This window comes from Malaclemys terrapin, chromosome 2, assembly GCF_027887155.1.
Source record: "Malaclemys terrapin pileata isolate rMalTer1 chromosome 2, rMalTer1.hap1, whole genome shotgun sequence".
Taxonomy (NCBI): domain Eukaryota; kingdom Metazoa; phylum Chordata; order Testudines; family Emydidae; genus Malaclemys; species Malaclemys terrapin.
The window spans coordinates 38259786-38277658 of NC_071506.1; the positions used below are offsets into that span (position 1 = coordinate 38259786).

At 40.9% G+C, this 17873-nt stretch overlaps 1 protein-coding gene across 1 annotated transcript in view; it reads left to right on the forward strand.

The window, feature by feature from the left end:
- Positions 1–17873, forward strand: part of RNF19A (ring finger protein 19A, RBR E3 ubiquitin protein ligase) — a 93278-nt gene that overhangs the window by 73007 nt on the left and 2398 nt on the right. The window contains exons 6-9 of the mRNA XM_054018061.1: positions 8656–8770; positions 11776–11937; positions 13447–13660; positions 17396–17539. Coding sequence (XP_053874036.1) covers positions 8656–8770; positions 11776–11937; positions 13447–13660; positions 17396–17539 — 635 coding nt within the window. The remainder of the gene's footprint in view (positions 1–8655; positions 8771–11775; positions 11938–13446; positions 13661–17395; positions 17540–17873) is intronic.

The window sequence follows — 17873 nt, forward strand, 5'->3', positions numbered from 1 at the left end:
TTCAGACATAACTTGAAAAATGGTTAGCATCCTCATTTTATTTGTGTGGGGCCATGTTTTTCAAAATGTGGCTCCTCCGTTTGCACACACAAAGCCCAAAATATTTTAAAATGGATTCCTATAATTAGGCCCATAAATCCTTACTTAGGTACCTAAATAAGTGGCCTGATTTTTAAAAGTCCTGAGTTTCCAATCTCCCTAGTTCTACTCAGAGCTGGACGATACGGAGGAAAAGGTGGTAAAAAAAAAATTCCTGACTTTTCCCTCTGGATCCTGAGCAAGAAAGAAGCCATTGACATATTAGTTGAAAATCCTGCTATATACATATGCGTATACCCGCACATTTCTGTGTTTGTACTTAATGGCTTATAAATTCATTAAGTTACTAGGGTATATACATTTACTGATCACCAGTGCAACTATCCACAGCTAAACTCGGTGTTTTTGTTGATATGGGAATAGACAAGGAATTAATACATTAACCAATAAGTAGTTGGTATCTTTACTCCAGCAATAAGGACTACTACTAGGGCTACTAGTACAAAGCAAATAACAAATAGCAGCTAGAATAAAAACATAAGAATAATTTTATCTTTTCCTACTTTTATAATTTTGGGTAAAAAAGTAAGTTATTCAAAGACCTTTGAAATGCTGTTTATGGAAGTGTTAAGATGCCAGATCTTTCACTTGAGTTACGCTATCCTGAACTTCTTAAATCTTAAGATTATTTTATGTTTTATCAACGTGAACTCATGGTGCCATTGACTAGTCCACACTTGCATCTGCCAGTCTGCCTCTTGGTGCCCCAAGAAATTGTCATTCCTTTCCTTTGCCCAGGTTCTTATGCTGGTCTGGAGTTGTGTCGATTCATCTCTGCCAGGCCCCTCCTTTTTCAGTCCTTTCTCTCCAGTAAATTATCTCACTTTCCACTACAGTTGCTTTCAAAAATAATCCACATTATTCCCTCATGTTTTAGCACACTTGCTGGGCCCTGGCATAAGAGAAGAACAATGGCTATTGTTGAATTTCCATACAAATTACTAATAGCTCTTCCCTCTAGTCTCTGTTCTTATATGACCCATATCACCTAAGCACCACACATATATAAATGAATTGACCTTCACAACAGCCCTGTGAGGTAGAGAAGTGTTGTCCCTTTACATCATTGCCTAACCTGAAGCGTAATGTCAAAAAAGGGACGGCTCATTTCCAAGAGAGATAGGGAAGCGTTAGTATCATTATACAAGGCAGTAATGAGCCCTCATCTGGAAAACTGTCTCCCCCATGTTTAAGAAAGATGAATTCAAATTGGAACAGGTGCAGAGAAGGGCTACTAGGATGATCTGAGGAATGGAAAGCCTACCTTATGAGAAGAAACTCCAAGAGCTTGGCTTGTTTAGCCTAACCAAAAGAAGGCTCTAGGAGATATGATTGCTCTCTAAAAATACATCAGAGGGGTAAATACCCGGGAGGGAAGAGGAGTTATTTAAGTTAAGCATCAATGTGGGCACAAGAACAAATGGATATAAACTGGCGATCAACACGTTTAGGCTTCAAATTAGATGAAGGTTTCTAACTGTCAGAGGAGTGAAGTTCTGGAACAGCCTTCTAAGGGGAGCAGTGGAGGCGAAATACCTAACTGGCTTCAAGACTGAGCTTGATAAGTTTATTGAGGGGATGGTATGATGGGACTCCCTACAATGACATGTAGCTGATCTGAGACTTCTAGAAGCAAATATTTTCAACAGCCAGTGATGGGGACACTAGATGGGGAGGGCTCTGAGTTACTACAGAGAATTCTTTTCCAAGAATCTGGCTGCTGGCTCTTGCCCACATGTACAGGGGCTAACTGATAGCCATATTTGGGATCGGGAAGAAATTTTTTCCTGAATCAGATTGGCAGAGACTCTGGGAGGTTTTCACCTTCCTCTGCAGCATGGGGTAGGGTCACTTGCAGGTTTAAACTAGTGTAAATAGTGGATTCTCTGTAACTTGAAGTCTTCACATCATGATTTGAGGGCTTCAGTAACTTGGCCAAAGGTTATGGGTCTATCACAGGATTGGGTGCGTTGGGTTCTGTGGCCTGCAATGTGCAGGGGGTCAGACTGGATGATCATGATGGTCCCTTCTGACCTTAAAGTCTATGACCTTGTCTACACTACAGGTTACTTCAGTATAACTTACATTGCTCTGAAGTGTAGATTATTCACATCCCTGAGTGAAGTAAGTTATACCGATCTAAGCACTGGAGTGGACAGCACTATGTCAGTGAAAGAGCTTCTCCCACTGACATAACTACTGTCTCTAGTGGAGGCAGGAGTTATTAAGCCAAAGGGAGAGCTCTCTCCTGTCATCTTAGAGCATCTCCACCACAAGCGCTACAGCGGAGCCGCTGCACCGAAGTGCTGTAATGTAGACATAGCCTATGAGTCCAAGTCTAATTCCTGACCATAAAAGCTATGGAGACAGTTTGCTAGCCAAGTTTTGTGGAACAGTGGTCACAAAGACTTTGCAAATTCATGTAAGATTTGCTGCAAACAAGCAATTTGGCCTGGAAAATTTCTGAAGTCCTATAGAGCAGGCTATAGCTAAGGGGTTTGGCCCTGCAAACCCATCATAGATAAGAGAGCAGTAAGATGCATGGGGTCTGAAATACACCCTCCCTCAAGCTCATCTCAAGTGGGGACAAGAGCACTGGAACAATTTCTGTCCTCCTCCTCCTCAGTTGAATCTTGGGAAAGGCTATGCTGCTGAAACCCCTTCTCATGTCCCACTTTATTAGAACTATATAGAAAAATAAGTTATTAACTTAAGATTTTGTCATTGCTTAATATTTAATAAAGTTGATTGAAAGGAAGAAACAATGATTTATCCCTCCTTTTTTTAAGTTGATTGCAGCTACAAAAATAATATATGTTAAAGGCAAAGCATATATGGAGTAGCAGTCTGTTCACTCCTCTTACAAGACTCTGATAATTTTGTACAAAGAATGCCTGGTGAGGTACCATTTGAAAACTCATCATTTGCTGACCACTACTGTCGTGGTAAAATGTGTAGCAGCATTGTGTGTAAAGTTATAAGATTCTACTGTATGACATTACTGAGGCATATTCCCAGTTTGTGCTTGCTTCTGTAAATGTGTTCCTCAAAGACAAATGGCAAACTGATGCCTCAGCCACGTATCAACAAAATCAAATGGAATATCACCTGATCAAGGGGCCATTCTTTGGCAGGAAAAAGGGTGTAAGCAAGGATTTTACGTGTTGGTCGGGGAAAAAAAAGCTGGAAGTTTCCATCCAGTGGACTTTCTGTCTCATGAACCTCAGCTGGAGATGATTTTCTATGAAAAGTATGAAGAATGGGGAACAGAAGCCCCAAATAATCTCTCCTTTCATCTCTACTCATGGTATCAACAACACTTGAAGGACAAAGAAAGCATCATTGGACTGGGGAGGGATCCCGGCTGAAAGATTCAGCCAGTAAAAATCCTGTAACATGTGGTAAGAAGAGACCTTTTGCTTTGAATTCACTTAGCTTGTTAATTTAGATATTAGTTGTATTTTACTTTTTATTTCATTGTAATCAATTCTGACTTTTTATGCCTCATTACTTTTAATCACGTAAAAGCTACCTTTCTGTAGTTAATAAATTTGTTTTATTGTTTTATCTAAACTAGTGTGTGTTTGTTTGGGAAACTTCATTTGGGATAACAAGATTTGTGCATATAAATTTTAGGGCTGTCGATTAATCGCAGTTAACTCAATGATTAGCTCAAAAAAATTAATCACAATTAAAAAAAACTAATCGCAGTTTTAATCGCACTGTTAAACAATAGAATACCAGTTGAAATTTATTAAATATTTTTGGATGTTTTTGTACATTTTCAAATATATTGATTTTAATTACAACACAGAATACAAAGTGTACAGTGCTCACTTTATATAATCATTTTTGTTACAAATATTTGGAGTAAAAATGATAAATAAAAGAAATAGTATTTTTCAGTTCAACTCATACAAGTACTGTAGTGGAATCTCTACCGTGAAAGTGCAACTTAAAAATGTACATTGTTTTGTTACATAACTGAACTCCAAAACAAAATTAAAAACAAAATAATGTAAAACTTGAGCGCCTACTAGTCCACTCAGTCCTACTTCTTCTTCATCCAATCACTAAGACAAACAAGTTTGTTTACATTTACGGGAGGTAATGCTGCCCGCTTCTTATTTACAATGTCACCTGACAGTGAGAACAGAAGTTTGCATGGCACTTTTGTAGCTGGCACTGGAAGGTCTTTACATACCGGATATGCTAAACGTTCATATGCCCCTTCATGCTTTGGCCACCATTCCAGAAGACATGCCTTCTATGCTGATGATGCTCGTTTAAAAAAATAATGCATTAATTAAATTTGTAACTGAACTCCTTGGGGCGAGAATGGTATTCTCTTGATCTGTTTTACCTGCATTCTGCCATTTACTTCAGATTTTAGCAGTCTCGGATGATGACCCAGCGCATGTTGTTCGTTTTAAGGATACTTTCACTGCAGATTTGACAAAATGCAAAGAAAGTACCAATGTGAGATTTCTAAGAGCTACAGCACTAGACCCAAGGTTTAAGAATCTGAAGTGCCTTCCAAAATATGAGAGGGAGGAGGTGAGGAGCATGCTTTATCTGGTATGTAAATATCTTGAGACGCATGTTCTCACTTTCAGGTGACATTGTAAACAAGAAGCAGGCAATATTATCTCCTGCAAATGTAAACAAACTTATTTGTCTGAGTGATTGGCTGAACAAGAAATAGGACTGAGTGGATTTGTAGGTTCAAACGTTTTACATTGTTTGTTTTATTTTTGAATGAAGGTATTTTTGTACATAATTCTACATTTGTAAGTTCAGCTTTCACGATAAAGAGATAGCACTACAGTACTTAGGTGAATTGAAAAATACTATTTCTTTTGTTTTTTACAGTGTAAATATTTGTATAAAAATATAAAGTGAGTGCTGTACACTTTGTATTCTGTGTTGTAATTTAAATCAATTTAAAAATGTAGAAAACATCCAAAAATATTTAAATAAATGGTATTCTCTTATTGTTTAATAACTTGATTAATTGCAATTAATTATTTTAATTGCTTGACAGCCCTAATAATTTTCTCTTAATGAAATGATGGACTTTATGTGAGCTTGTGTTGTCCAGAAGGGTGCTGGACTGTAGAAGACACACATTTCTGGGGGGAAGTCTGGGACAGGAGTTTGCTGGTGTTGCCGTGCAGTATAATTGATGAGTGGCTGGTTATAGCACTCAGACAGTATAGTTGGGAGTGATTTACATGCTAGTGGCTGTATTTGGGCAAACCAGGAGTAGTTGCTCTCACAGCGAAGCAGTGTAAAAGGCACCCCAGGTTGGAGAATTGAGGGGATACAGCTGTCTGTCAGTCCAGATTGTACCCTGGGGATGCCTCAGTGGCGCAGCAAGGAGCAGGGTATATGCACAGCTTGTTGTTTTGAGTGAAATTTACATTTTAAGCACTGGTACTGCAATTTTAAGTTAGTCTCAAGTGTGGTGGCTGGAAACAGTTCAAGGGGGGATAGTTTGTTGTTTTCTGTTTCCTTATTTCAGGTAAGGGAAATGGAAATAGTGAAGTATAAAAATGAGCAAAAGTGAAACAATTACAAAGTTGGAGCTGGCCAGAGTGGAGGCAGCAGAAGAGAGAGAACGCAGTACCAAATGTGGAAAGCAGAGATGAGACTGAAAGAAGCAGCTGCTGCATGGGAAGCTGAAGAAGCCACCCATAGAAGAGCCGTGGAGCTGAAGGAACAGGAAGCTGAACCCCTGAAGCAAGCCATGGAGCTGAGACAACAAGAAGCTGAGGAGAAGGAGAGGAAATATAATCTGGAGCTGATAGAAAAGCATGGGAAGATCCCAGAGTCACCAACATCTCCCATCACTTGAGGAATCCACGGCTGGGACCAGCTGTGTCCTACATACAGAGAGACAGACTGCATTGAGGAATACTTCACTACTTTTGAAAATCTATGTGAAATTCATAAGATTCTTGAGGACAAGAAAATCCCCACACTGGTTGCATAACTGTCTGGTACATTTTTGAATGTATTTAATGAATTGCCAGTTCAGGCAGCTGTGATGTGTTCTTAATTTAAGGAATCTGTTTTACAAAGGTTTCAAATCACCCCTGAAGTGTATAGGGTGAAATTTAGAAATCTTAAAAGGAGTATTGGCATGAGTCATAGTGAATATCCCTTTGGATGAGGATGCACAGAAAAATTTTGCTTTCATCACTGATACTCTGAATTCTCAGCGTTACTGTTTAGTTTAATTAATGCTGGGGCCATGTTCTGGAGGCTGGTTAACAAAGTGTTAAATGATTTACAGAACTTTGCAAGAGCATATGTGGATGACATTGCAGTGTTTAGTGACACTTGGGGTGATCGAAAAGAACACTTGGGAATTGAGCTGTCAAAACTCAAAGAAGCAGGCCTAACCATAAAAGCCTCTAATGTAAAATTCAAGCAGCCAGAGTCCTTTGTTTAGGATACCGGGTTGTGGAGGGGTGAGAGGGAGTGTCAAATATCCCCATATCCTTTGAAAGTTGAAGCCATTGTAAATTGGCCTGTACCCCGAACCAAAAACAATCACAGAAGGTGTATGCATGGGTTCATTGACATAACTCCAGCCACAGATTTATGTAAAAAGACCCGGCCAAATAGTCATTTGGGATAAAAGCATGCCTGAAAAGATTTGATAAGATAAAAAAAATCTTGTCTGAAAAGCCTGTTCCAGCTAGCCCTGATTTTGACAAAATGCTTTAACTGTGTACAGCTGCATCAGACATTGGTCTGGGTGCAGTGCTAATGCAACCGGAGAATAACAAGAAGCCCCCAATTGCTGCCTTAAATTAAAAGTTGACCTCAACTATTCTGTCACAGAAAAGGAATGCTATGCTATGGTGTGGGCAGTTAAGCAACTGAAGCCCTACCTTTTGAATAGAAAGTTCAGGTCTTAAGAGATCATTCACCATTGATCTGGCTAAAGAGAACTAAAACCTCAAATTCCAAGCTTCTACGCTGAAGCGTCATACTTCAAGAGTTCAATATGGAAATTGTTCAGATAAACCGAAAAGAAAATATGGTGGTAGATGCCCTGTACGGGAAAGAGGGCCCTGACCTACTGCCCATGGGTCATCCAGTGGCTAACCCTCCTGCAGCTTTGTAAGGGGGGAGAGGTGACAGTCTGTACCCGTATGTTCACCCATTTTACAAAACTATGATAAATTTTATACAAAGTATGCCTTGTGAGATATCATTTGAAAACTCATAATTTGCGGATCATTAGTGTCCTTGTAAAATGTGTGGCAAAATTGTATGTAAAGACACAAGATTCTACTGTATGAAGTTACTGAGACACATTCTAAGTTTAGAGAAGCCAGCACAAAACAGTTCCTCAAAAACAAAAGGCAAACTGATGCCTCAGCCAGGTATCAACAAAATCAAATAAACTATCACCTGGATAAGAGGCCATTCTTTGGCAGGAAAAAGGGTGTGGGCAAGGAATTTACATCTTGGCAAAAAAAATCCCGAACAGCTGGAAGTTCCCATCTTACAGACTTTCTCTCTCCTGAACCTAAGCTGAAGATGATTTTCTAAGAAAAGTATAAAGAATGGGGGAACAGAAGCCCCAAATCATTTCTCCCTTCATCTCTACTCATGGCATTGATAGCACTTGAAGGACAAAGGAAGCATCATTGGACTGGGGGTGTGTGGAATCTTGGCTGAAAGATTCAACCAGTAAGACTGCTAGAATGTGATGAGAGACCTTTTGCTTTGAATTCACTTAGCTTGTTAAGTAAGGTATTGGTTGCATTTTACCTTTTTTATTTCAGTGTAACCCATTCTGACTTTTATGCCTCATTATTTGTAATCACTTAAAATCTTTCTGTAGTTAATAAACTTTTTCATTGTTTTATCTAAACCAGTGTGTGTTTGTTTGTTTGTTTGAACTGAAGAGTTTGGGAAACTTCAGAACAGATAACAAGATTGGTGCATATAATTTTCTATTAATGAAATTATGTGTTTTATATGAGCTTGTATTGTCCAGGAGGGTGTTTGGCAGTACCAGACACATTTTTGGGGGAAAGCGTGGGACTGGGAGTTTGCTGGTGTTACCCTGCAGTTTAATTCATTGGTGGCTAACTATAGCACTCAGAGAATATAGCTGGGAGTGATTTACAGTGATTTAGAAGCTGTGTGTGGGCAGACCAGAAGTGGTTGCTCTCACAGCGAAGCAGTGTAAAAGGCACCCCAGGTTGGAGACTTGAGGGGACATAGCTGTTCATCCGTCCAGATTGTATCCTGTGGAATGTCACACATGGGGATTATAGGAACTTCTAATACTTATGCTTTCTTTTTTTTAATTGTATAAATTAATGTAAAATCACTAAGAAAGATGTATTATTTAATGTCCCTCTTTGAGAGGCTAACTTTTAAGGAGTATATAAGGTTTTAAATTAATAGTGTATAGTCTCTAGCTGAGAACACACAACACACTGCTCCATAGCAGAGCAGAGCCAAAACTATTTACATTATGTTATGTGCAATGTATCCTGAAACCCTCTTCTTTCTTCTTCCCTCAAGATTCACAATCGATATGAAGGCAAAGACATTTCGAAACACAAACGAAACTTGGCTATTGCAGGTGGTGTAACCTTGTCTGTAATAGTTTCTCCAGTTGTAGCTGCAGTAACTGTAGGTAAGCAAATACCACCACTGCATGAGAGTAGTACCTTGCAACCAAGCATTTGAGAAGACTTTACAGACACTCATTAATAAATCACACTCAGTGAATTAGGAGGTATGAGCTCCATTTTTACAGATGGGGAAATGGAGGGATAAAAAAGTTATGACTTGCCCCAGATTACACTGTGGTCTCTGCTCCAGTGCAATTTAGTGTCTAGACTTTAGAGATGCTGCATCTAAATGAAAAATTGTAAAACACTTCTTTAATCTTATAATTTTCATATTGAAGCTGTTTTCAGTTTTTCATTATCAATTTTTTTTCTTTAAAAAGAAAATATACCATATATACTCGTTCATAAGCCGAATATTTTTGGTAAAAAAGTGACGCATCAAAGAGCGGTGGTCGGCTTATAAACAGGTCTACACCAAAATTTGATGATTTTAAACTCTATGGAATCATTGAATTGAATATCTAATACATTGTTGTTTTGTATACCTGGAGCGTCTGCGGTTCGCCATTCCCAGCCAATGGGAGCTGAGGGGCTCAATGCCTGCAGACGCTCCAAGTAAACAAAACGTCCAGGCCCGCTGGCGGCTTATCCTAACGGGCCAGGAGCCAAAGTTTGCCAACCCCTGAAATATAGGGTCGGCTTAGGAAAGGGTCACACAGTTTTTGCTATTTTTACCTATCCATCTTGGGGGGGTCGAGTTATAAACGAACGGGCTAATGAACGAGTATATAAGGTAATTTAAAATTGCTTTAAAGAGGTACTCTAAAAATGGCACCATGGGGTCCTTATGTGTGTCAGTGATTCCAGAGCAAATTTGCTCAATTTGGAATTTTGAAAATGTTTAAATTTTTTAAATAATTCTTTAATATCTGACACTGCAAGCTCAAATTTGGTCTTCGGGAGACAAACTGGGTTCTTTCCTTCTCTCACATCCTTTCTGTACGTGTCACTGAGGTTTGCATTGAAGAAAAGTAGGGTTGCAGCTGGTGCCACCCTCATTACATTCCTGACCCAGAGCTGTGTAGGACAGACACCCCCTACCTTCTGTGGGTGCTGGGACCTGGCTGCAGCCTTATTACCTTCCCACCCCACAGCTTGAGGGAGGGGAAACTGCAGAGAGGAGCCAGCCGGAAACACCAGCCAATAGGAGCAGAAGCAGCCAAAGCAGGAACCTCGGGACAGAACTGTCCCTTGTCAGTTCTGTATGGACTTCCTCTGCCTTTTGCTGATCGGCTTTCTGCTCCAACCTTCCCCCTACGTCTGCCACAGTCTCTTCATCCCAGCCTCACTCCATACCTGTCCTCTTACCGTCTTCTCCCTTGCTCTGTCCATCTCACTTCCCGGAACTTCTCTTTCCATCTAGCCTACGCCCCTAAGTAAACCCACCCAACGAACAAAAAACAAAAAATATCATGGAATGCTGTTTGCTGACATCCTGTTCACTCTGCTTGTATGTTCTACCCCTTCCCCCATATTGTGCCTGTCTTGTCTGTTTAGATTGTAAACTCTTCAGGGCAGGGACTATCTACTCTGTGTTTGTGCAGTGCCTAGCACAATGGGGCCTCGGTCTTGATTGGCCCTTAGGCACTACTGTAATAAACATTAATAGTAATAATAATAATAATAATAATTACAATCAATGGTACCTTTGGCTGTAAAGGGGGAAAAAAGAACCCAGTTTGTGTCTCAGATCTCAATACAGGTTTGCAGGACTAGCAGTTAGGAGGGGAAAAAATCTTTTTTTCTACATAGGCATCCATTGGCCTGGGCTTCACTCATGCGTTACAGCTCTTTATTATTCCTTCACAGAGGTAACTGCAGGGTTTTTTCCCCACTCCTTTTACTTTTGGTTGCCTCTTCAGGCCTGCTGCATCACCACGCTCTTACCTAGTTTACTTTGCCTCTGAGAGAATAGCTTGAGGCACACTGCTCTCCACAATAGAGATCCTGAGTGTGAGTTTCCAGTGAATTGGATTTTCAGTAATTGGAACCTATTGACCTTGCTTTTAGGGCAGACTGAAGAGCCTCTGAACTGAATCTGTATTGCAGCTGGTTTGCTCCGTTTGGGTCAGTTTGGGGCACAGCCTGACATCTTACTACAACTTCACAGGCTTCCATCAGCAAAGCAGAAGAATAGTCTAGTGCATAGTGTTAGAGAGCCTGGGCCAAATGATTAGCTCCCACAGTGTGGGGGAAATGATGCTCTATGTGAGTGCAGCCTAGCCCAGACTGCCTTTTTACTACACTTTTCACTGGCTTTGCTCATCAGTTTTCTCTTTTCGTTTGTAAACTGAGATACATAAACCCCATAATGACACTTTCTTAATGGCTGATCTTACCTCCATTGAAGTCAGTAGCAAAGCTTTCTCTTACTTCAGTAGGAGCAGGATTGAGCCCTTAATTACTACTGCCCTTAATGGCAGTAGTAGGCATTTCTGGTTTTAAAGATATTTGAAATAGTTCCATGCTCTCATGTCAGAAAAGTTTTTAATACTCTTTGACAAAGCTTATTAAAGCCGATAAGTGTAATATATAGCTGTAGTGGGCATAGTGCACATGTCTACTCGTCCAGTACTATACTCAGGTCTCCCATTGTTGGTAGGAGAACCTTCTTTGCGTGATGATCCCAAATGGGCAGTGCGCATGCGTGCCATGCGCTGGAGTCGGAAGGTTTTCATAGCAGTGCCTATTGATCCACATGCGTGCCATGCGTCCCCCTTGTGCTTGCAGCCGAGGCTATAATAGGGCATGTGGGTCGACACCTTTCCAGTTCCCTCCTCTTTTGCTATCTGAAACAGCTTTCCAGTTTCACTCCACCTTAGTGATTTGCCATCTGTTCTCAAATCTCACCTGAAAACCAAATATTTTCTTAATTTCTTTCTCTTCTATAGATTTATTTTAACTGTGCATTATTAAATAATATAGTTATAAAACCTGGGATAGTTTTATAAAAGATGCTGAAGCAAATAATGATATTGAATGAAAAACTTTATATTTTCCTTTGTAGGTATTGGTGTTCCTATTATGTTGGCTTATGTGTATGGAGTTGTTCCTATCTCCCTCTGTCGCAGTGGAGGCTGTGGGGTGTCTGCAGGCAATGGAAAGGGTGTCAGGATAGAATTTGATGATGAAAATGATATAAATGTTGGTGGAACAAATGCAGCAGTAGGTAAGAGAATTCAGTATTTTATTTTTTTCTGTAAATGTAGTGTTTTGTAATAGTTGGCACATGTGAAAGCCTAGGACACTGAAGATCTTTCTTTGCAGAAGAGCTACAGTGCAGGTAACAACAATGCAAGTCGCCTCATGATGCCTTACATATGTGCCTAAACTGCATATTAAAGGACCCATCTCCAGCAATGAGGGTAGTTGTTTCCATGCCATGGTGTTTTTTGCAATACAGGTGCCTGCCTACTGGGACATGGACTGAGCCCACTACACTTATGTCTTATGTTCTGTTCTATATAGGTTGTTAAACAACCCTCATCACTGTAATACCCAAGTGCCTTCCAATAGTGCATTAAGTGAAAAGATCATCAAAGAGCCATCAGAGGGTCACCGCTTTCTCACTCTTGATCTAAGCTGAATGCAAATGGATGACTTAGAGGTGAAAAGCATTCTATTGCATTACCATTCCCTTTGTACCATCTGCTCCCTCCGAAATAACAATTTAACAGTGAGACTTCTAGTCAAAACAAGCACATTTTATTTTCTTAGGCCCTGATCGTTGATCTGTGTGAGTTGACACTTGAATGGAGCCTCTTGGTAATCACTGGGGCGCTTGGTAATCACTGGACACAAGTCCATAGCTTGTGTTAGACCCAGTTGAGAGAGAACAAAGGCTTGTGTCTCTTCGGGAAGAGTTAGTTCCCATAGTGCAAATTCAAAGAAGTGATGCAAAAAGCTCTTCTCACGTGTTCTAATCAAGTGCTGACTTCTGGGTATGTCCTCCCCCAGGCTGAAAGGAGCGAGATAAGATGATTTACTCCATGGATGCTGTTGGTTTTTATCTCTTCGTCTCTGAGGCTTTGTCTACACTACCCCTTTTGTCGGTAAAACTTTTGAAAAAAACCACCCCAACCAACATAAGTTTCGCTGACAAAAGTGCTGGTGTACACTCAGCAGGAGAGGCTTTTCTGCCAACATAGCTAATGCTGCTCGTTGGGGGTAGTTTAATTATGCCATCAGAGCAGCTACATGGGAAACCTTACAGCGGCACAGCTGTAGAGGTACAGCTGTGCTGCTGTAAGGTCTGTAATGTAGACATAGCCTAATAGGGAAAAACAAATCCTGTCTGATGTCGTTCTGCTGCTTTCTGGAATTTTATAAATCTATTTTTTAATCAAACCACAAGACTCCCTGCTGGAGAGTTCCTACATGTAAGGTGGCTTCAGGTTACCATTCCTATGTAGCATCAGGTATTTTAAAGCCTTTCAGCAACTTATCAAACAAATGTATGGTTTCAGCCACAGCCACTTTGGCGGTCCCAACTGAGAGCCTGTTTTACTTCGTATTGTAATCTTCACATGGTGAATAGTGTGTGTTTTCACAAATTGTCTAGATTCTTTCTCTGGTTCCTTCTGGTGTTATTCCAGAAGCAGTTTTCTTATCCACATTTAAGACCAAGTTAAAACTGTCTATTTCCTTTGAATTTCAAGCCTGTTACATTTTTATCTAGATACCACTTCAGTAGCAGAGGCACGTCATAACCCTAGTATAGGAGAAGGAAGTGTTGGAGGATTGACTGGAAGCCTGAGTGCAAGTGGTAGCCATATGGACAGAATAGGAGCCATTCGGGACAACCTGAGTGAAACTGCTAGCACCATGGCACTAGCTGGAGCTAGTATAACAGGGAGTCTGTCAGGAAGTGCAATGGTCAGCTGTTTTAACAGGTAAGACACACGCTTTCTGCTGTTCTGGTATCTAGCTTTAAATCTGAGGAGAGTGTATGTGGGGGAGGGAGGAGGAGTGTGACTCTTCTTTATATTCAGATCATTTCTTGTTTAAAATAAGCTGGAGTAAAGTTAATTAATTGTCGTTTCCCATAATTTACCTGTAACCATGATGTCACAATTTAAAATATCTTTAATATGTCTGTTCCCTAACAGGTGAGTTCACTGACTATAATTGTTTGCACTAACCCACATTTAAAATACCCAGTGAAAAACTTATCAGCATCTGTCTCATTTTATAATGAGTATTTTAAGTATCCATTCAAAGCTTTCACATTGTAATTTTATAAATAAAAATAACGTGCACATGCCTAAACTGAGTAACTGCACAGTTGTATTTGTCCTCCCCTCATTGTAAGTGCTCTGGGACCCAGGGACTGCTTCTGTGTTCTGTGAAGTACATAGCACGTCGTGGAGCACTATACACTAATGAATAACGAGTGCTGTGATGCAATTTATTTTACCAATATTTTATATAGCAAGAATATTTTGCATTAACACTTTGTTCACTTAATCAGTTAAATGTTAGTATGTAAAGTCACACTGAAATCAGGGATTTGCATAATATCCATGCTGCAGACAATCTCTAGTCAGAGCTCAGAGGGGGAGCCGTGTTAGTCTGAATCTGTAAAAAGCAACGGAGGGTCCTGTGGCACCTTTAAGACTAACAGAAGTATTGGGAGCATAAGCTTTCGTGGGTAAGAACCTCACTTCTTCAGATTCACTTGCATCTGAAGAAGTGAGGTTCTTACCCACGAAAGCTTATGCTCCCAATACTTTAACCTGTCTGGTCATTCAGTGACAGACCTGCGGGTGGCTATATTACAACAGAAAAACTTCAAAAACAGACTCCAACGAGAGACTGCTGAGCTAGAATTGATATGCAAACTAGACACAATCAACGCCGGTTTGAATAAGGACTGGGAATGGCTGAGCCATTACAAACATTGAATCTTTCTCCCCTTGTAAGTATTCTCACACTTCTTATCAAACTGTCTGTACTGGGCTAGCTTGATTATCACTTCAAAAGTTTTTTTTCTCTTAATTAATTGGCCTCCTTGAGTTGGTAAGACAACTCCCACCTGTTTATGCTCTCTGTATGTGTGTATATATATCTCCTCAATATTTGTTCCATTCTATATGCATCCGAAGAAGTGGGCTGTAGTCCACGAAAGCTTATGCTCTAATAAATTTGTTAGTCTCTAAGGTGCCACAAGTACTCCTGTTCTTCTTTTTGCGGATACAGACTAACACGGCTGCTACTCTGAAACCAATACTTCTATTAGTCTTAAAGGTGCCACAGGACCCTCTGTTGCTTTCTAGTCAGAGCTATCACTCCTTAACAGAGCATTAATGAACACACATACTGAAGATTCCTGCCAGCTACTCTTCAGAATTAACTCTTTAAAAAAAAAAAAAAAAAAAAAAAAGGCAGAAAAACTGTACAGTGGACTTCAGTAAGGAGTAAATGACACCAACACCTTGTTTTAAGTCAAACTAGTTTTAGTGTGTGAATAAAAGGGTGAGGTTGAGAGGCTTTTTCTGACGGGACTGAACGTGGAAATGGCAGCTAGAGTGTACTGCTGTTATATAACTTATCCTCTTGGGTTCTGAAATCACAAGTGGATTGTGAAATCTTTTGCCTCACAGAGGAGGATAAATTCCATATGCTGAAGCAATCCAAGATGCAGTATTATCTTCTGGCAATCTAGTAGTTTGTAACCCAGGTTATAAAACAAATTCTTAACATTTAATCTAATTATTGTTCATTATGGGCCATATTTACACACACCCAAGTCAATAGAAAGTTTCCCAGACTCCAAATGTGTAGGGGCAGGGCTTTGCCATTTATAAGTAATATAATCACCCCAAATATGTAGCATTAATGACGATATAGCACCCACTCTACCTTCACATAATCTCCATATGTCTGTATAAGAAAACAAAAACTTTTCTTTTACTGATACCAACATGATGCTATTATATAATCATTTGCTGTTTCACCTTCATACCAGATCCCAGATGCCCCTACCATTATGTCCTCACATCATAGTTACCTTCCTTTTGCCCAGAAGGACTCTGGAGACTTCACCTGAGACCCAAAATGTCACTACTTAACTCCAGAGGAATCACTTCTGAGTAATCTGAAGCACTTAGCTGCTTTGTTGGCCATGCTCCATTCTCCACCCCAGAGACAGTAGAACATCTCTTGGGAGAATTGTCAAAATCTAGCAGTCAGGGTGGACCTCACCCTGTTTCTTAACACCATTTTTTGGTTTAAACAATTCAGATATTCAAGTTATGTTGAATTGGTAAGGACAGGATAGAAATCTGTTTTGACACTGTATACATTCTAGAGAGAAAAGGTTTCAAGCAGAGATACTTGGCCTTGTACAACGATCTTTTCCTTTACAAGGAAGAGAAGTGCTTTTTAAAAAGAAAAAATAACCAATCTCTGCTTCCAGTTCATTGTCAGAATTTATGGGTAGACAATAGTTAAATTCTCAACTGTATTTTAAACTGATTTTTTCTTTACATACTTGCTCACAGCTGAATTTGGGTGGTCTGGTTTCTATAATTCTCCTCTGATGGTTCATACATAAGATCACTATCACAGAAAGCAGAATAAGGAATGCAGCTCTCTGTCCTGCATTCCTTGATTAGCAATATCTTCTACTATTGCAGGAGGAACATAGGAAATGTAATGACCTGAACTTAGATTTTGGCAGGCAGAAACGTTCTTTGCACTTTTTAAATTGTGGTAGTTATCCAGGGCCGGCTCTAGCTTTTTTTGCTGCCCCAAGCAGCAAAAAAGAGCGCTGCCCCCGAGCCCCCCGCCGAGCGCCGTGCCGCCCCCTGCGCTGAGCGCCGCCGGAACACCCCTCCCCCCCCCCCCGAGCGCCGAGCCCCACGCTGCCCCCCAGCACCGCGCCGCTGGAGCCCGCCCCTGCCCCCTGCCAAGCGCCGCCGGAACCCCCCTCCAGCGCCGCGCCTGCGCCGCACCCCCACTGAATGCCGCGCGCCAGAACCCCCCCCCCCCAAGCGCCGAGCCCCGTGCTCCCCCCCGCCGAGCGCCGCGCCGCCGGAGCCCGCCCCCGCCGAGCGCCGCCGGAACCCCCCTCCAGCGCCGCGCCTGCGCCGCCTCCTCGCCAAGCCCCACGCAACCGGAGCCCGCCCCCCCAGCGCCGCGCCCCCCCCTCCACCCCCTGCGGAATGCTGCGCCGCGCTCCCCTTGCCGCCCCTTACCAGGTGCCGCCCCAAGCATATGCTTGGGTGCCTGGAGCCGCCCTGTAGTTATCTCTTGGTTACGAGATGTTGGAAGTGTCTGCAAAAGGATCATACCTTAGTCTGGAAGTCTCTCATAATGCTCAATTTTCCTGGTTGGCCTGCAACATTTTCTTTTGGTAGGTGGTTCATTTTTAGTTTACAATGAGTCTCATTTTCCTGAATTGAAGAGACAGCATTTGTGACTGATGGAGCAAAAGAGAAGTGGCCATTTCAGTAAATAGGTATCTTTCAGTGTTGGGGAGACACTCGTCAACTGTTCTTGATGTCACATGGTGGATAACTTTACAAGATGAGACACTGACTCTTAACCCCGGTATTTCAATTATGGTAATAATATTATGAAGGTAACTTTTGAAATTTTCTTTTATTTGTTTAAATCTCTCCAAGGCTGGAAGTTCAAGCAGATGTGCAGAAAGAACGATACAGTCTGAGTGGAGAATCTGGCACAGTTAGCTTGGGAACAGTTAGTGACAATGCCAGTACCAAAGCAATGGCAGGATCCATTCTGAATTCCTACATCCCATTAGACAGGTAAGAACAATATGAAAACAAAGAAGACTCATGAATCTAGTTGATAAAGGATATTGCCAGTGTACTAGACCAAATGACTTCTCTTGATAAGGGATTCCATCTAGAAGATTTACCTTCAGGATTATTCATATATATGTATCTTACACACCACAGTTTACAATATGCAAGTGTTAGTTGCTGCCAGGCTAATGATAAATAATTGGGTGACTATATGTTCCCAATGGGAATACTGTCATGGTAGCACAGTAAATAGTTTTTATCCCAGATTTTGTTTCCTTTTAATTCATTTTGATTTAAAAAAAACCTTTAAAATGTATAAAACGATTCGTTTAAC